At 35.3% G+C, this 20,851-nt stretch overlaps 1 protein-coding gene across 5 annotated transcripts in view; it reads right to left on the bottom strand.

The window, feature by feature from the left end:
• Window positions 1–5,864: 5,864 nt before the first annotated feature.
• The window catches only part of Nup133 (nuclear pore complex protein Nup133), a 99,079-nt gene continuing 84,092 nt past the window's right edge, over window positions 5,865–20,851 (bottom strand). For 4 of the 5 annotated variants that reach the window (XM_075366626.1, XM_075366627.1, XM_075366625.1 and 1 more), the window contains 2 exons: window positions 14,673–14,794; window positions 5,865–6,123 (listed from right to left, as the gene is read on the bottom strand). In XM_075366626.1, the coding sequence (XP_075222741.1) occupies window positions 5,981–6,123; window positions 14,673–14,794 (265 nt within the window). In that variant the 3' untranslated portion in view covers window positions 5,865–5,980. The remainder of the gene's footprint in view (window positions 6,124–14,672; window positions 14,795–20,851) is intronic. The other variant, XM_075366624.1, reaches the window with a different exon arrangement.

Below are 20,851 nucleotides of genomic sequence, written 5' to 3'. Positions count from 1 at the left end.
ATCTTATGGGCATGAATGGAAAAAATCCTTGAAAAGTAAATTTTTACTATCTAGTATATAAACTAGTAATCTACAACTATATAAACTAATGATAAACTTCATATTTTAAGATAATAAAATTAAAACTACCTATGTCTGAACTATGATTTGTTCAATAAACATCTTCATAGAGTATTGCTGATAATGCACTGTTATGCTGCCATTGGATGTGATGTTTGTTAAATTTAGTTTAGAAAATTTGTTTTGTTTATGTTCGAATAAGTAGGCATGTTTGTATTCATAGTGATGCTCAATTAGCTTATGCTTGTGTTTTTTCTTAATGGTAGATGTTCAGGTTTTTTTTTAATTTCATTGGTGTGTGCAAGAGAGAGAGAGAGTTGTTTGGATTATCTGGTGCTTCCATTGCAACATTTGTTGTCTCAACTTTGTGGGTGTCAACAGAAAATAAAAATACTAATTCATCAAAAAACTATTCAAGGTGAATGGCATTTGAAATTATTATTATTATTGTTGTTTGGAGTACTAGAAAAGAAATTATTTAATTCCTGTGCTACCTGAATAGGGAATGCGATAACATAAGTTATGTCCTTTTGTATTTTTGGTGAATTTATATGATCTGTTTTATTTTCAAATTCTTTTTAATGTTTGATAATTGCTCACATGGTTTTGGATTTATTATTAAAATTTTATATTAAATTATCATAATATAATCTTTCAGCTGTATGAATTAATCTTTTGAAAATATTTGTTCTTTATTTTCAGTAGATTCATTTTTTTGAAATTTAATATATTCTATACCTTTTTCAATTAATTGTATGTGACGCTTTTGATCACTTTATTACCTAATAGAATCTTATAACCTGTATCCATATAACGAGTTAAAATACTCTCAAAAGAATTTGGATGAGGATTTACATATTTCAGGAATTCCGACAAAAACTATGCTATCATATAAGTGTAAATTTAATACATTATGCCATCTACTGAAAAAATTTCATATGGATCTTTTTCTAAGTTTTGTATTTGCAAGGAATCTATTTCCTAAATATGCAACAGTGTAAAAACATTCAGACCAATATTTCTTATCTATTTTGGCTTCAGAAATAAGATAGCATGCATGGTCCATTTTAATTTGATTATACTTCTCAGTGGCCCATTTAATTCATGTGTATATGAAGGAACAGACCTTAAATAAATTCCTTCTTATTTTGCTGAAGTTTATTTATTCCCAACATATACGTTGCAGTGTAACGTACATATTAATATACAGTTAAATTTAAACAATAGATATATCTAAAAGTAATTTAATGTTTACAGTTCATTTTATAAATACAAACAGTCAAGTTAAAATTATTTTTATAATTAAGTAGCAATTAAGATAATTTTATAATGAATGGAGATATGACTTTCAAGAGTACAATTTTAGGTATTATCTTTGCAGTAAAATTGACACTTTTTTACTTTCTAAAAGTGGAAAAAGTTTGTAGTTGTAATTGAATATATGAATAAGGAATGGCTAGAAAAAAATACATTCTGGCTGGAAGGAAAAGTGGTGGGAAAAAATGAAATAAAAATTCTAATTTATGTTTTGCATTTTATAAACAGAATGAAAACCTATAACCCTGAATGATTCAATAAATAGTTTATACTTCAATTTATAGTAATATACTTACTATAAAGTAATTTACTTTATAGTAATATATACTTCAATTTATAAATAGTTTATGATTCAATTTATAGTTTATTATATAGTTTATACCAAATATTTAAATAATGCACTTAACTAGTTTATATTGTCCTGAGCAATGCATTAGTTATGATCAATCATGTTTGAAACATTTTAAAAAGTTACACTTCACAAATTATGAACCGAATACAAAACTTTTTTCCATTAAAATGAAGCTTAATTTAAAATTATTGCTGTCAACATAACTGCATTTAATTAGTTATCATGGTCTCCCATTTGTTAGCAATAACAACTAATATGTGAGTAGACAATGTTTATTAGAGAGTGCAGCAGTAATTTTTAACAGAATTCTAATAGAATCTATCTGTCAAATGCTACCTGTTAGTTATCAAGTGCTATGAAGAATTTCAGGATGAGGCTGCCTCAGTACATCTACTCAATGGGAATGTTTAGATCTAAGTGAAGAAACTATGAATTGTGTTAGACAAGCCCCTGCTAATCTTACTTCATGTGCAAACTTACAACTTGTCATCTAGAATCAGAACTCATCTAGAATTAACAGTTTGATAAATTCTTCCAAAAAGATTCAAAGTAAAACGCTACAAATTTCAGCTAGTGCATACTTTTAATAGTGAAGGTAAAGCTTTCATTTTTTAAATTACAATACTGAAGTTCAAAATCAGAATAATAGAAAGTGTTTTAATGGAATTGCTCTTAAGTGTGGAAAAATATTCCAAGTGCATAGGGATATATATCATTGGAAGGTATCTAATGTCTATCAAGACAGTTATATGTTGGGAATCTGCCTTACACTAAATGAAGATATGGATGATTACTTTACCAACATGGTGGCTGACTATCCCATTATCACAATGAAGTATGATCTCAACAGTAACTGGTCTCTATGTTGAGTGCTGCTTACCTTTCTTAGCGTCATTCTTTTGTTGTAAAATGGTTAGAATAATTCTTTATCATAGAATGTATATGCTAAGAAAGGTAAACAGTACTCAACATAGAAATTATATTGTTCTTAGCAGAAAAGATAACAGTAATTATTATCTTAATAACAACAAATAACTGGTTTTGCTAAAATAATGAAATAATACAAATTATAGATATACATCTTTTAACCATTTAATAAATTATAATTTATATTTTTTATAGTGATAGTGATGATTTAATTCTCCAAAGATAGTTTGTTTGGGAATTTGTACAGTGAACTATGGCAAACCTGAGTGAAATACAACTTGTTAACATACAGTTAAATCAGGGTGTTAACTTAAAAGAGGTCCATCACTCAGTAGTTTACACTGCATGCATATTTTTGTTAAAATACTATATTGGTGTGAGATGGGTAAAATAATATGGAAGATATTGTTATGACTGGAGCTGGAGTGGGGAGGGCTATTTATTGCCTGCATATTTGAGTATTGCCAGTCTGTGTGGACCATTGGCTTTTGAACAAGGTTACATTGTTCAGATTCATGTATTTTCTTCATACTCTTGCTAAATATAAACATATCCTGTCATTTTCTTGTTTTTTATTAATGAACTAGCTGAGCTTAAGTAATGTTAAGTAATCATTAACTATATGACTTCACTTTTCTTTAGAATGTCAACCGATTAACACGAAAATGTGTCTGTTTTAGTCAGAAAGTTTAATATATACAAAGTATATATAATTATATATAAAGTATAATATATAAGATAATACACGAAAACGTGTAATTAATGTAAATGTGAATACAGAAAGTATAAATTATCCATTTGTTGTTTAATCTGGGAATACTTAGTGTATACAATTATCACAACCAACGAATTACTCCATGGCTGAAATTGTCGTACAATGCAATTTTGTGTTGTTTATTAAAATTGCAATTAAATGTTGAAGAAAATGTATTTGTCATGAAAACTTATGAAGTCTGTTCAGAAAATAATTGAAAATTTAATTCAGAAAACTAACTGAAATTTTTAATTATGCACCAATGGAAATATTTAGTGACATGCAGTTGGCAGAACTGTGTTTTGCATAACCTTCTCAGTAACCAAATGTTCTTGGATTATTGATATTTCATTTAGTTTTCATGTTATCATTATTTGAATGTTTAAGTGTTAGTAGTGATTTTTTTAACGTGCGATTTTCAGGAGCAACGATACAATCTAAAATTTTCCGTGAAACTTTCAAAGAAACTTTTCAACTTTTGAAACAAGCTTACATTGATGACTGTGGGTCGTGTGCAATGTTATGAATAGTTTTCACAATTTAAAGTGGTTGTCAATCAATTGAAGATGAACTTTGACTAGGAAGGTCTTCAACTTCAAGTGATGACACCCATGTTTAGAAAATTAACGATTTTGTGCGTTCAAATCGCCGATTGACTGTCAGTCAGAGAACTTGAAGAAAAGGTTAGCATCTCAATTGGATCATGCCATGACATTTTTACTGAAAAATTGAACGTGCACTGAGTTGCAACAAAGTTTGTTCCTCATTTGATGACTGAACAGCAGAAAGAACATTGAATGAATGTTTGTCGGCAACTTCTTGAAAAGCCAATGATGATGAACCATTCATGAAAAGGATCATAATGGGAGATGAAAGCTGGCAAAATGAAATTGAGACAAAAGTTCAATCATCACAATGGATAGGCAAAGAGTTGTGGTGATACAACTCATGGTTTCCCTTCACCACGACAATGCCTTCGTACACTCAGCTTTGTCAATTCGTCAGTTTTGTCCAAAAATCAGATGATTGTCCTCCCTCAACCTCCCTACTTGTCAGACCTGGCTTCTTGTAATTTTTTCTTATTTTCAAAATTAAAATCAGTGATGAAAGGACACCGTTTTGAGACTATTGATGACATTAAAGCACACTCATCATGGAACTTAAAGGCCATTTAAAATGAAGCTATCCATGACTGCTACACACAAAGTGGAAACACCGCTGGGAAAAGTATGTGAAGGGGAGGGGAGTACTTTGAAGGGGACAAGGGCCAATAATCTGTCAAATTAATAATAATAAAAATAAGGTTTGGTAATTTTCTGAACAGAACCCATATTTAGAGATGAAATTTCATGTAATGTATCAAAGTTCAGGGAGACATTTAAAAAGGAAGCACCAGTGAAAAGTGTTATTCAGAAGTTAATGAAAAATTTTTGTGAAACAGGTTCGATGTTACACCAGAAATGTGCCCAATGCAGGTTGTACAGACATTAAAGCAACTGACAGTTACAAGATCTCCTCATAAATCTTTGTGGAGACCAAACTGGGAAAGGAACATTTCATTAGGTTCAGCCCATATTGTAGTGAAGAGAATGCTGAAATTTTATCCGTATCGAATGCAGCTTTTCAATGAGCTAACTAATGCTGAATATGATAAAAGATTCACTAATGTCAATGGTTCAAGAACTTCATTAGAGGTAACATTGGCATTTAGATCAAATGTTTTTCAAAGATGCATGGTTTTAAGTTGGTGGGCATGTTAAAAGTTAAAACTATTGGACCTGGGATACTGAAACTGCAGACTTTCTTTGAATCTTCCCTACACCCACAGAAAATAAGCATATGGCATGCAACAATAATTGGACCCTTGTTTTTATTTTTTATTTTTTTTTTTTATAAAAAGTGTGGATGTTGGCGTCTAACAAAAAATTATCCCACAGTTCATAGCCTTACTGCAAGAAAATGAGCATGACTGCTGGTTGCAAAAGGACAGTGCCACTTGCCATACAGCTTGCTCTACTATAAAGATACTATAGGATTTTTTTTTGTGGAAGAATCATTTCTGAAAGATTGTAGTCACCAAGATCCTCTGATCTGACTAGTACAGACTTATTTCTGTGGGATTACTTAAAATAAATTGTTTATAGAAGCAATCTACCTACCCTGCAGGAATTGAAGACAAACATTACCAATGCCATCCAGGAAATAGACAGGGTACAGCTAACAAGAGTCAACAGTCAACAGTGGTTGACAGTGTTGACACGTACATAGAATTGGTTGGACATCATTTTTATTTAACACCTTCAGTAAATTATTATGCAAGTGTTTGACAAAAAACATATTATTTATATACTAGCCTAAGAGATGGGGCCTCTTTTAAGTTGAACACCTGCAGATGTATGAAATTAAAAGGTGTTTTTTGTAAATTAATAAAAAAAATAAGAAAAAACCTGCATTAAAAAAAAATCAACACTTTATTAAAAAAAAGACAAAACAGAATTATGGTTTTAACTTACTAATTACATTTTTTTTTTATTGAACGTAAAAAAAAATTAACAATGATACATAATAAATTACAGAATATCAGCCAATGTTTTTGTGATATGTTCATAGCCAACTTTTAATAAAAATTGGAATGTACTATTACCTTGCAATTCACTAAGTTCTTCTGCCTGAATAAGATCATCATAAGTTGGCAACATATCTTTATTACCATCTGTAAACAGCATGGAAAAATCAATCATTCACTTATTAAAATACATTAAACATCATTTTTTTTCATTACTACTTCCCAGAATCTGAGCAAGCAAGAGCTGCCCTGAAAGATACAAAGACATTCCAAAATTAAGTTTTCTGTCAAGAAAAAAGTTTAATGGCATATCAGAAGTCAACACAGAACAGCCTTTGCATTACGACCTATAATATATACTCTCAATGTGTTTTTGAATGGAAAAAGACTAATGTAAATAAGTGATTAGCTGTCAACATAATCTAAAAAAATCTATGAGGGATATCTCTAAAGTAAAGACCACTGGGAAATTTCTCTGTTTAAGGTTGGCAAACCTGTGTTGTTCATGACCAATTAGTAATGTACACACTGCATTGTTTTCTGTAAGTTGTCATGTTATAGTATCTTTGATTATGTGTGAGTTATTACGTTATAAAATGAATAGGAAAATCGATGTTGCCACCAACTGTGAAATACATGGAGACATATGCTTTTTCATCCATCAAAACATTAAACTGGGTGAAATTTATAGACAGTTGGTTGCTGTGTACGATGATCTTGGCATGTGTCCATTGTGATGAGGAGGGCCACAAACATGACGATTGTTTGCATAGGTCCGAGGCTCTGACCTGTGATAACTATAAGAAGTTGCAAAAGAATCAGAGCACCCAGTTGTTAATAAGGAGTGTGGCTGTTATGTAAGGGCCGTTGCACTGTACTTTAATTCCTTAGATGGTTAGGTTCTGTCAACTAAATGCCCAGGGTGCTTATGTAGTCCAGGTTGTAAGGTGAGATTGTAGAGAAACAGAGCCTCGATGTCCTTCTGCTGCACCCATATGTAATAAGGGGTAATCTGCCAGGCTTTCACAGCTGGAAAAAGTTTTGTGTAGGGCATACCTGTATGTCTGCTACTCTGTGCAGGAAGTTGCTTGATAGTGTTTTTATATGGCAGGGTCAGACTTTCCATTCGCGGACAAAACTTTACAGTTGTTAGTTCATATTTCCAATACAGGGATCCCACTGAGGAGATGGGATAGGATAGGATCCTTCGTATTGTGGGCAATGGTCCAATCCTTATTGGTGCCGAAACGAGGGTGATCCCATTTGGCATGCAGCCCTAACTGCATAGCGAGGGCTAGGTACTTTCATAGCATTAGGTACTCCAAGCGTAATTCCTGGTGCTTCTTTGTTCAGGAGCAAGGGAATAGAGATCCTTGAGGTGTTGTGTACAGAGCCCTTGGACATAAGCGCAGGAAAGATGTTCTCCTGTCACCTTTGTCAACCCGTGAGGGTGTGGTAATTGATAAGGACCGTGTCATTAATATTTTGCTGAATGATTTGCTCCCAGAATACTCTATGGTGTGTGAGGTTTCATACCACTGGCGTGTCAGGCGGGAAGTCGCAATTTTCAAGACTGACATACAATCTTCTGAGATCACTGAGGCGGAAGTGTGCCAGGTGATCTGTAGCATGGCATGGCACAAGGCCCCCGGATATGATTGTATCACAATGGAGCTCCGTGCACTTCCAGTGATCCTTAGTCCTCTAACTAGAATATATAATAGGGTGCTCTTCACAGACTACTTTCCAGCGTGTTGGAAGTGTGGAGACTTGGTGTTGTTGTTCAAAGGTGGCAACAAAGATCCTACTGTTAGTTCTTCTTACCGTCCACTAACACTCTTGCCTCTGATTAGCAAGGTTTTTGAGAAGGTACTATATTTGGGTATTAAGGTTGGCCACTGATAATTTGTAATGGACAACCAGTATGGTTTCTGACTGGGAGAGAGCACTGAGGATGCCATACTAAAGGTGATGGACAGGCCCTCTGCCCTGTTTCAGATGCAGAAGTGTAAGTGTACACGAAATGAACTAGAAGTGCTCTCAAGTTATTTCAGCCGTCAGACCGTTTCCCTGCGAGATGGCGGCTCGGAGGTTCATAAGACCTGAAGTAAAGGATGCTTTCAGGGCAGTGTTCTGAGTTCCCTTCTTTGAATCATAGAATTCAATTTGATGTTATGTTTAAGGTTGCCATGTGGTTGTCGTGTCATTGCTTATGCTGATGACACACTGCTACTGAATGAAGGGGGATTCGTGTAACAAGATGGAATTCCAAGCTGCTCGTGCTTGTGAGACACTCCAACTGTGGAGTCTCTAACATAAGATGATTTTCAGCCAAAGAAAACAACAATGATGTTGCTTAGGGGCCGACTTGCTGCTTCCTGACGAATCTGGATTTGGATGACTGGTCTTCCCATTCGGTACATTACGATTCAAAAATACCTGGGTGTTATCCTTGATGAGAATTTTCGGTTCAAGGAATATCAACAGCATGTAGCAAAAAAGGCCGCTGATGCTTTTTATGGAATTCGTAATCATTCATCCTGATTGGGGGTTGAATTACTGAACCATGTGTATACTTTACAAAGGTGTCAGCAAAGCTATTATGCTGTATGCTGCACCTGTCTGGGCTTACTGCATGGCTTTTAGGTATTGCGCAGATATTTTTCTGTGGGCCCAGCGACTCCTCTTGCTGGCTGTTATAGGCAGTTACAGAACAGTCTCGGAGGCAGTCTGTGTTATAGCCGAAGTCAAACCAATAGATATCTTGGCTAATGAGCGTAAGGAACGCTACATTTCCGAGGTAAATAACCTATTGAAGTCAGAATGAAAACAGGAGATTGAAGACTGGGGCCTTGCATCTTTGCAAGTCAGGTGGGATGAATCCCCCACAGGTCGCTACACGGATGATATATTTCCATGGTCTAATTTAGGTGCGATTAGATGGATCTCCCCCAATTGGTATGTCACAGAGTTTCTAGCCGGGCATGGTGCCTTTCAGACGGGTTTGGCTAGGTTTCGTTTGGTGGATTCGAGTCAATGTCCAGATTGCAGGACTGATGACACAGTGGACCACGTCCTCTACGTCTGTCCCTGATACGAGGTCAAATGTTCATGAGCTGTTAGGGAGCTTGAGAGAATATATTCCTTTCTGGATCTCTGTACCAACTGGATGATCCGTGAGGAATGGTCTATAGTGGCTGGTTTTCTTCGCGACCTTGCAGTATGTAGGTCTGCAGAGGGAGTTTGATCGAGGTACTCAATCGTAGTAGGATCCTGGTAGCTAGGGTTCTAGCTTAGGCATTGGATTGGTTGGAGGTAGGCGAATTGGCATCATTCCATGGTTATATTGTATTGTTTGTGATTCAATTTGGGGCTCCTGGTGGTGGGGGTGGCTGCTCTGCCGGGGTATGGTAGCCCGTGTGACCAAGGGCGGTTTGATCGTGACTTGGTAATGCCATGAGAGACACCATGATGGGACCAGGTGGGGGTGCGAGGTTTGTCCCTGGCTCCTGCATGAACCAGAATGATGTTGCGTTCCCCTTGTTAGGTGACCTAAACTGGTCGACTTATTTCGGTGTAGGTCTGAATTTCTATGTTGCGTAAAACACAATTTTGGTTGGTATGATTGTAGCACTGATTTAAGTTTAAACTCGTTCGTTTTCTGAGGCATTGACAGTCATGAACAATGTTGTCAAATCTGTACTAGGTGCAGGGTTTGCACTTCTGCGGTTTTGGTTAGTTAGTTTGAGGGAATCACGTTAGGTTGGATGTGAAGATGTCCATTTGAGGCCTATGTGAAGGTGAAATTTGATATGTATTTACTGTTGCAAAACATCTGCCGAGGCATTTACATCAGTAACATCCTGACCGAGGCCTAGCTGTTGATTGCAAGATGTAATCAGTTAAGAGGATCTAAAGACGACCTCTGGTAAAGCCCCTCAGGGCTTGAAACAGAGGGGGTGGTGTGGCGACCGGTAACGTCACAAGGTGGGTGGGTGTCTTCCCCCTAAGGGGTTGGGATATGTATGGTGATAATGTAGTGAATTAAAAAAAACGTCCAAAAATTGTGTGAAAGGTGTAGAAATAACAGAATTAACATGCACGATGAAGAATGTTCGGGGAGGCCTTTGATAATCGAGGACTTGTTGAAACGCATCGACAATGAAATTAGAAAAGATTATCAGTCAATGATTTCCGACCTAGCCCTTCTTTTTCCTGCTGTTTCAACAGCTGTTATAAACCCAATTTTTTATGACCATTTAGGCTTCAGAAAGGTTTGTGCATGTTGGGTGCCACACATCTTAACGGAACATCACAAAAAAATCCAAATGGGATCTGCTTTGAAATTTTTGATGTGTTACATTGTCATTGGTGACCATTGTTACTGGTGATGAAACATGGATTTTGTATTACACGCCAGAGAGAAAATGGCAGTCAAGTGGATGGCATCATTCTCAATTACCAACCAGAACAACAAAGGTCAAGCCATAACCATTTGGACGCATATTGATAGCCACAGTCTTTTGGGGTTAGTTTGGCATACTACTGATTGATTTCATGCCACATGGAAAGACAATAAGTGCAAAAGCCTACTGTGAAACTCTATGTAAGTTATGGCATGCCATTCAAAATCAGCAACAGCGTCATCCTGCTACATGATAATGCACATCCACACGTTGCAGGTCTGACACGTGATTTACTGAGAACATTTGTTTGAGAAATTTACCATTACCTACCATAGAGTCTGAAATTAGCTACTTCTAAATACCATTTGTTTGGTAAATTAAAAGCGTTTTTGAGTAAGCAATTCATGGATGAAGATGAACTTAAAAATGCTATTAATTGGTGGCTAAATGGACTGGCGACAGAAGAATACGATGAGGGTATATTGAAGCTGGTGTATTGCTACGATAAATGTTTTAATTCATGTTGCAATTATATAGAGAAATAGAGTAAGGTATATAGTTTAAAAGAAATAAAAACATTTACAAAGTTTTCAGAATAAATTTTTTTATAATGAAATGGTCTTTACTTTAGAGATAACCGCTCATAAATAAAAACTTGCCAAATGTTTTTTTATGTATTATAGTATAAACCTGTTAATATTGATCATCCAGACTAGTCAGGTCATGAAAGAAATCTTTGAAAATAATTTTGAGGAAAAAATAATGGAAGGAATAAAGAAATATTTTGTTATGAATGGAATACACTCAATTTAACTACTAAAAGCCAACATTTGATGTGGAGTTAGCATATTAAGAGAGTGGATAATCCATTTTCTGAGCACAATTCATATATGTCTAAGCAAACATTTCACTGCAGTAACCTGGGCAAGAATAATAACAGATAAGAACAAATTCTCTAATTGACGCAATATATTATTAAATTAACTACAAATTTTTAATTCAAATTTAAAATAAATTTAATTGTTACTCATAGTGGGATTACAATAGATAACACTTGACATTGTCAAAAGTAGAACACTGTTTATGTTTCCACTTTCTTTGGTTTGACTGCTGCTCTTACCTATGAGAAAAAAGTCTTTTATCATTAAAATATTAATAAGATTTCAAAGAGTAAATGCTAAAGACAACAAAACTAACATCTGGTTAACCAATAGTTCCAGTGGAACTATACACTGGAACCAATAGTTCCAGTGAATTGAGTGCAATTCCATCAGTTCTGGATAATTGGGTTTCTATTGTGTATTTATATTGCATCTAATGTAGCAAATATTAGTCATATAATCAATAAATGTTTCTTCTGAACATTTAATCAGTAATAACATTTAAGAATAAACATTTAATTAAGTTTCTTCTATAACTTGTTCTCTGTAACTTTAATTGCATTTCTATTAAAATTTAGCAGATATGCAAAATATGTCTATTCAGAGTTGACAGCAACATGTCTGATAAATTACACAACATAATTGATTATTTTTGTAGTTCAAAAGAGAGGTGAAATAAAAAGATAACTGAACAAAAGTCTTTGTCATTCATTAATCATGTCACCGACCAACCATGGCAGAACTTTGTTTCCCAAATTTTAGTGAACCTACTAATGATTATTATAAACCATTTAATTATTATAAGGTGGATGATTTTTTTTTGCATGAAGAAGTTTGTGTCTGGAATTTCATTTACTTTTTTGTTTAAAAGAATTTTTTGGAGCTGTAGATAAATAATTTACAGTGTCCCATAAAATAATTGTGGGGTTTTAAATGATTATAGCTTCGAAACAAAGCATTGTAGATAGATGAACTGTACATTAAATGAAAGAGAAACACTCAAAGTTTATATATGCAGAAGTTAGTGTTTGTGTGTTGTGTTTCCAGTACACACAAGCAGCATGTAATGTTGCACTGGTCGTAATGTTTGTGGTGCAGAGGAAGGTTCAATGTGTGTTGCTGCTTGCTATGTTTGACTCACTTACATGTGTTAGGCTTGAATACAGTCATGTGCATGAAAATAACATTTGGCGATTGGACAAACAACTCCAAGAAACAGGCAGCCTACTGAAGCAAACACTTCCATGTTGGCCATCAGTATCTGATGAAACAATTGAACATTGCGAACAAGTTTCTTGCGTAGCCTCAAGAAACCCGTGTGGAAATGTTCTAGGCAGTTGGGAATTCCAAAAACAAGTGTTCACAATGTGTTAAAAAGATGGTTACGTTATATGCGTATAAAATGCAGGTGTTACAACTTTATCTACAGGATAAAGTGAAACAATTTGATTTTTCTGTAGACATTCTGGATAAGTTAGAGCAGGATGATGGTTTTTTAAACAAGTTCATTTTCAGTGATGAAGCAATGTTTCATGTTTTGGACAAATACATCAGCATAATGTTTGTGTATGGGGTACTGAACCTCCAAATGCCGTTATTGAACATCAGCATGACAGTGAAGAAGTGAATGTGTGGTGCGCTATTGGACAGGGAACATCTTCCTGTATATGTTAGATGGGTATACAGCATCCCAAATAGTGGAGAATTCTATTTTTCAATTAAATGGAGCTCCTCCATATTCTGCTGCCATCATACAGGATTTTTGTTATGAAACATTTCCTGAGTGATGGGTCAGACAAGAAGAGTAGATTGCCTGGCCATCATAGTCTGCAGACCTTACCCCCATTATTTCTATTTCTGTTTTTGCGGTTATGTAAAAACACAAGTGTGTTCTATTCAATTTCAAAATCTGGACCATTTAGAGTAAAGGATCACTGAAGCTGTTTCTTCTATCACGCCAGATGTTCTCTGCTAAGTATGGTAAGAGGCTGAATACCTTCCTAACATCTGTAGGGCAACTAAAGGAGCAACACTGAATAGCTAAGAAACTTGGATTGTTTCTCTTTTATTTAACGTATAGTTCATCTCTCTTCAATAATTTGTTCCAAAGTTACAACCATTTAAAACCCTATTATTTTACAGACACAATGTATTTATTAAAATTGTTTCTGCTAGGATATTTAACAAAAGGGGTTTTTTTAAAAAGAAGATATTTAAGTAATTTAATACAATGGAAATGAACAATGAAATGATCCTCAGTAAAGTACAGTAAGAATCTGAAAGTGAAAGCAATCAGGTTGAAACTTTGTTCACTGTACTCTTTTTTTTTTTTGTGAATCTCCTACAAAGAATTTGTACAAAATAAGATCAAAAGCAAGTGAAAATGTATAACAATGGGATTTCTGGGATTAAAGTGAGTCCACAGAACCTCCAACATAGCAACCTGGTAGTCACAAAGAGTGAAATACTACAGATAAAGTAAAAAAAAAACAATGTATCAATGCATGAATTGTCAGGCAATTTTGTAAATTTTTATACATTAATTTGAAGTCAACCAACCTTAGCTATAATTAAAAAGTCCTAAACAACAGAAATAAGTAAAATATTAGAATGTAAAACATTTGTTCTGGGGTTAAACCTGTAGCCTACTTAACACTAAAAAAGATAAGTGCTCTTTTCAAGAATATTATGACCTTAGTGATTATATTTTTGCATACTATTTCCTTTAACTGATTATAACTTAATATCTTTTTTTTTTTCAAATCTATTGTAAAGGAATTAAGTAATATGAAAAGGTGAGAATTGTCAAAACACTTATTAAGTAAATATAAAATGTGAAAGTCTGATATAATTGGTTGCTCAGTTTTTTTTTGTTTGTTTGGGGGCGAAAAACGCCTGAGCGTTATCATCGCCCGGAATTTTTATTAATAAAAGAGTAAAATAGCTCCAAAATAACAAAACTTATAAGGTATAAAATTAATATTAATCATATAATAAGAATTTATTAAAACAAAAGTCAAAAAAGTGAAATAAAACTCAAAACTAATATCGCAGACGAAGTCTTTAAAATATAAAAGTTAAAATAACAGAATAAAGAAACTATATAAAACTTACCTAATTCTGATAGGTTGTGCAAAAGGCTCCCTTCTAAGATAATAAAATTAAAGACACAGAACCAAAAAAATCAAAATTGAAAGTAAAGGTTAAAAATTATCAAAAACTCTTGATAATTGCTCAGTGGAGCAGAATACTGTAGTATACCAGATTTCTGTCTCACTTAAAAATCTAAATTTAATATAAAAACACATAATAATAAATAAGAAAATACTATTACACCAATAAGAAAATACTATTATAAAATCTAATTTACTAAGAAAAAATACGGTATGAAGAAATAAAGAAACCTTACCTAAAGTGATACAAAGTTCAGCAAGTCTAAAAAATAATAAATCTTGAATAGCATGCAAAGGTGTATTTGAATCAAGGTCAGTCCAAGAATCTCTTAAGATAGCTTTACACCAGATTTCATTTCTGAAAATGAAATGTAAAAACATTATTATGTTAGTTGCATTTTACCCATAAAGACATTCTTGAAAAAAAAGTGTCATTTAAAATGATATAATTCTTTCAAACATAATACATACGGGTAATTTGACAGGTGTTTTTTTTTTCAAGTAGTTATGAAATCCCTTTAGTATTTAATTTGAAGTAGAATTCGTGTTTGAAAGTTAAGTATTACTTCCATGCATTGTCATCACAGTGTTGTAATTACTGCTTCATCCATGTGCACTATTAACCATGGCCAAAACTATGTGTTTACATTTTTTTTTTAACCTTTACTATGAGTAAACTGTCTTAAACAAGTTCTAAATTTGAAACAATTTGTAAACAGGTAGTGTGCTTCCTGTAATGACGTCTGTGGAATAACAGCACTCTTGAGTCAAAGTGACAATTGTAGTGCTTTGATGGGCATCAATGGAAACAGTACTTACTTTTTCTAACACACTCTAACTTCTGTATCTGACTTAATTCTGTTTTCTAACTCTTGTATCTAGGGGGAATAGAACGCAAGGTTAGTGGGAGTTTGTTTTCTCCCTACTAATTGCAGAACTATTTTATCTGCCAGGTTACCTGTTTTGTGGTGGTTATAGATTTTATTTACAGATAGATCTCATATTTGTGTTCAGATTCTTTAGACCATTAAGAAACAATTGACTGGGGCTGATACGGGGATACTAAGCGTGTATATGCTTTGCACTTCCAGCAATATTTTCCTTCAGTCCGTTTTCTGAAGTTCTTTCAGTGCTAGAACCTATTAAGCACTGGGTATATGGGAGCCCTGGTGGCCTTTGTCTTCTGGGTAACATATTTTACGAGGGTTATTGTTTTAATGTCTGATCGGTCACGAAATTAAAACCACAGTGAAAATAAAAATTTTTTATTTGTAATAAGTATTTACATAGTTACGCTATTTCTCTACATAGTTGCCACTTTGATTTAGACATCTGTTGTAGCGTGGTACCAACTTTCCAATACCCTTGTCATAAAATGGAGCCACCTGTTTTCAGCCATGTTTCTACGCTGGTCTGCAGCTCTATGTCTGTGCCAAAATGTTGTCCTCCTAGCCAGAGTTTCATGTGAGAAAAGAGGTGAAAATCAGATGGAGCCAAGTCCGGGGTATATGGTGGGTGATCAAACACTTCCCAACAAAAACGCTGCAGGAGCTTCTTTGTTACAGCTGCAGTGTGCGGCCAAGCATTGTCATGAAGACAATGCCTGATGACAACATTCCTCTCCGCTTATTCTGAATTGCCCTTCATAGATGTTGAAGAGTCACGCAGTATGAGGCTGCAGTGATGGCCATGCCACGTTCCATGAATTCCACCAAGAGAACTCCATTCCGGTCCCAGAACACAGTAGCCATACACTTTCTGTTGGAGAAGGTTCACTTGAACTTCTTTGGTTTATTGGGAGAATGAGAATGCATCCACTGTTTGGATTGTTCATTTATTTCTTCAGTTTTGAAATGGACCCATGTCTCATTCCCTGTGACAATTTTGTTCAAAAAATCATCTCCTTCATTGTGGTAGCGCTGGAGAAACGTTAGGGAGGCGTCCATTCTCATTGTTTTGTGATGGTTGGACAGCATCTTGGGAACCCATCTCGCACACAGTTTGTGGTACTGAAGTCTCTCACTCACAATGGTGTAAAGCTGACCTTGAAAATTCAGGAAATGAATCGCTCAATACAGAAATTGTGAACCGACAATTTTCTCGAATTGCCTCATCCACTCGCTCAACGAGATCATAGGTTGACACTCGCTTCCTTTCCTGACCGCCTGCATCATGAACATCTGTACGGCCTGCTTTAAAGTTCCTGCACCATTGTTGCACTTTGCTGTCACTCATTGAAGTTTCACCATACACATTACTTATTCGTCTATGAATTTCAGCTGCATTACACCCCTCAGCCTGAAAAAATCGAATTACAGCACGCACTTCACACTTGGCGGGAGATGCTATTGTTGTAGACATGTTTACATGCTAGCTGCGTGTTCAGAACTAAACGAAGTGACGTGGCGTGATTGAAGGCCATACTAGAGACACTGCGCAACACATATGCGCAAAGGTTCATCCGATTTTTGTGCGGGTTTTTATTTCGCAACCGATTGGACCTTGAAAAAAATAACCCTCGTACATGTTCCCCAAAGGTGCTATTTATCCAGGACTACTCCCAGATATTTAACTTTTGTCTCAATAGGTATTTTTTCCCCTGAGATTTCCAGCTTTCTGGGAGAGCGCATCGCTTGCATGTGAATAGCATGGCCATGGTCTTTTCCCCGTTGACCCTTATTCTCCACTTATCAAGCCATGGCTCCACTAAATCCAGTTGCCGTTGAAGTCTCTCGACCGCGTAATCCATATTTCGAGATGTTTAGTAATACGCCATATCATCGGTGTATAAAGCGGTGTTGACACCTTCTGACAACGGCATATTGTTTGTATATGCAGTTTACAGAATCGGTGAAAGAACTGCCCCCCAGGGGATCCCCAGCGGTTATCGCCCTGGCAGTCGATAAGGATACCCCAACGTGTACTGCGAACTGCCTTCCCAGTTGGTAAAACCTTATTAGCCTCGTCCCGGGCACTCTCCTTCGAGGATGCGGCTTCTGGCTTTTTCCCGTCGAGGCGGTTGGGTGTTTTTGACGTCACCTTTGTGGGCGCCGAGCCTCGGTGGGGCTTGTGGGTTCTGCCACAGTTTGGGTTTTGGTTATCACCTGCTGTGGTTTTCCCGAATTTTTGGCTTCTTTTGTCGCCTTTGGGGTAGTCTTAATTTTGTTTTTGGTCAGTTTTGTGGCTGCACCTTTTCGGTCGCCGAAACCCGTTCGGGCTTTTGCGTTGTGGGAGGAGGTGGCACCTCTTTTCCCACCGCCGGAGTAGCCGTAGGCTCTTGCGGCTGGGGTTTTGCTACCCCCCTGGCGATTCGCGTCCAGCTACGCCTGGATAAAAATCCTGATCACTGATTAGGATTTTTATGGGGTGCCCTTCTGTCAGGCCAAGTGATCCATATAATATGAGCATCCTCTATAATTTGCCGGGTGAGGCCCCTTGCAATTCGCGCATGATGCGGACTCTTCTCACGACTTTAGGCAAGACGTTGTTTTGTGGTTCCCACCACGTTTGACGCAGAGCTGTGCCCTGCAGCAATAGTTCAACAAGTGGCTGAACTTTTGTCATCTGTGGCATTGAGGGGGGCCCCCTTGTGACATGAATGCCGTCACGCCATTCATGTCACTGTATGTTTTACAGCAAAACATACTGTCCAGATCGTAGATGCCCCTGGTGGTTGACGTTCTTTTAAGTGCCACAAGGCACGTAAGGGTTCCCTACCATCCCTTGTGGTCAGCTTTTTTACTGATGCCATGTCATAGCCTAGTGAGGAGAGCTCCTCTCCCACTTCTTCGTAGGTGGCCCCAAAGGGGATACCTGGACCATGACTTTAAGCTCCCTCTCCTTAGGGAGCTGGTAAGTGTGGTGCAGAGCTTTCTGCACCCTTTGAGTGCAGAAAGCTCTGCACTTCCTGGAAATCACCTTTGCTGCTTAATTGCAGCCTTACTGAGAGTTCGGTGCTCTTTGTGACCAGGTATCCATGAACTATGGAGATTGGACTACTAGGGAGTGGGCCACTCCCTAGCAGTCCAACATTATGGGCGGGATTTTCTCCTGCTTCTTGACCGGTGGTTGTGAGGAGGTTTCCCCTGTAACTTCCATGGTAGCGACTGCTGTTGGCTCCATGACTCAATGTCCACGGCTACCAACGCCTTGTGCTTGGCCCTCTTCCGGGCTCCCAAGGTTAGAAACTCTCCGCCGGAAATTTCTGGGGATGGAGAATGAGGAGGTGGTATGCGATTAGTTGTCATTAGCCAAAATTAATAATAAAAAAAATCTAAATTTTAACACTAGTATAAGTTTAAATTCACAAAAATAATAAAATTAACTTATTTAAAAAAAAAAAAAATTAAGTGGATAACAGCTTACATTAGTGTAAATTGCTAATATAAGTGGGCGGTTAAACCTGGAAAAGTCTCTATCAGTGAATGACTAAATAAAATTTAAGTAAAAATGATTTACTTAACACTAATCACTACTTAATCAATAAAATAGATTGAAAATAATATAATTACTTTTTTGTAAGCCTAAAAATAAAATCTACATATTTAACTAATTGTTAGACACTTATTTAAAATAAAATAAAAGTAAACTATGCTAAAACTTATCCCGTTGGACTGGAAGGTCAGACAAAAGATATAACACTATCGCTGGCTGAACTGGGCGTTCTAACGGTATGTTGGTGACGACACTGAAAATGTTATTCAGGTACACACAATCAAAGAGCACTAGAAATCACGTCCTTTAACAGTCACTGTTAGACAGAGACTCCTGTATCTGGGATATTTTATCATTTTTAATGTATTTATAATGTTCAAGTTAGTTGAATAAATTCAACTAACTTGAACTAAACTTTCCTATGTCCGAGTAAAATTTACAAATTACTATCAATATCTCTGTTATTGAAGTAAGTGCCTTGTTTTAATAGAACATACTGAAACAAATGCTTTGTTTCAATACGGACAGTAAAAAAGATTAATTGTTTTCTTGGTGTGTTATGTATCTCTATGGTTAAATGTGCTTCTGGTTCGCTCATTGTCATAAATAGAGCCATTGAAATTTAAATGAATATATATATTTATCAGCATGTACTAGTATTTTGTGTGATTTTGGGTATTTTTAAAACAAATCATCTTCTATGAAAATATGAATGATTTGAATGATTGGTTGATGCCATTTTCTATCAGTAGGCATATTTTTTTTTTTTTACTTTGCAATGAATGTTTTGATTTAGGTTTTCTATTTGTTTTAAAAGTGTGATATTGTCTAATTGAACAAGGAAAGTAGAAATTAAATGATTTGATGGTCTTGCATTAAGCAGAAACTAATTGTAGGAGTGTAGTTCACTTATGTTATAATTTCTTATGAATTATGTAAATTCTTATCTATATGTATTAGAAAATTGAAAGAATATATATGAATTAGAACAATTTTTTTTAAATTTATAATTATTTGTATGAGGTATTTCATTGGTTTGTTTTAAATGAACTGTTTCTGTAAAAGAATTTTCTGTATCTGGAAATTCATTTTTGTAGATTTACAGAGTGAGTCACTTTATTTAACTAGTTATTTTAAAAAAATTAATCATATTTAAACACATTTTGAACAAGCAAGACACAGCATAAAGCCACTGAGCTCTACAAGACTCTGCATGGGGTGGCATATGAGAATCACTTGTAGTCTTGAAACTATGTCTCATTGCTTCGAACTAGGTTATTGCGGTAAAATGATCCTAAACCTTAACAATTAGCTATGGCTTGTCAGTGCAAAGTTGGAAACATGCTATTTTGTTTTCACCAGTAACTTTCAAACTTTCTATTACAAAATTAAGATTTTTGTAACTAGGCAAAGGAAATTTTGTCTTTATTTCAATGTATCATGAAACAGTGCAATTCCATTATGTTAAATAACTTTTGAATCAACCTTCTTAAGTATAGTTACTAATGAAGGACCTACTCAAAGAGGAAAAACAACAGAATTTGGTCACATGAAACAAGAATTTAAGTGTAAAACATACTGATCTCTTTGTAATTACTAGTGTACTGGAACATTCTTGTGAGACTACTCAAATGAAGTTTAATTTCACACAAAATTCAATTAAGTTTTGGGAGATTGCAGATGCATAACAAGAGAGCGTAATATGCCAGTTAAACTGGTCTTGAGGACAAAACATTTTCATATTTTACAGTTTTTGAATAAAGAAAGGTGATATTGAGTGACCAACTAGCCCATTAAACTATGTTTTCCTGCATTAATTGTGTAATTTGTTATTGGTCAATCTAGAATTACTAGAAAATTATTCTTTTAAAGAATGGAGAAAAAACTGCAACAATAAATTTGGCATGAATTATATTGTTGCACACTTTGTAACTGATGAATTGAGAAGGACTAGGATAAATCCACAAAATATTACTTTTAG

The sequence above is a fragment of the Lycorma delicatula genome, chromosome 5 (genome assembly GCF_047948215.1).
Source record: "Lycorma delicatula isolate Av1 chromosome 5, ASM4794821v1, whole genome shotgun sequence".
Taxonomy (NCBI): Eukaryota; Metazoa; Arthropoda; class Insecta; order Hemiptera; family Fulgoridae; genus Lycorma; species Lycorma delicatula.
This window is presented reverse-complemented; position numbering and strand designations above follow the sequence as displayed.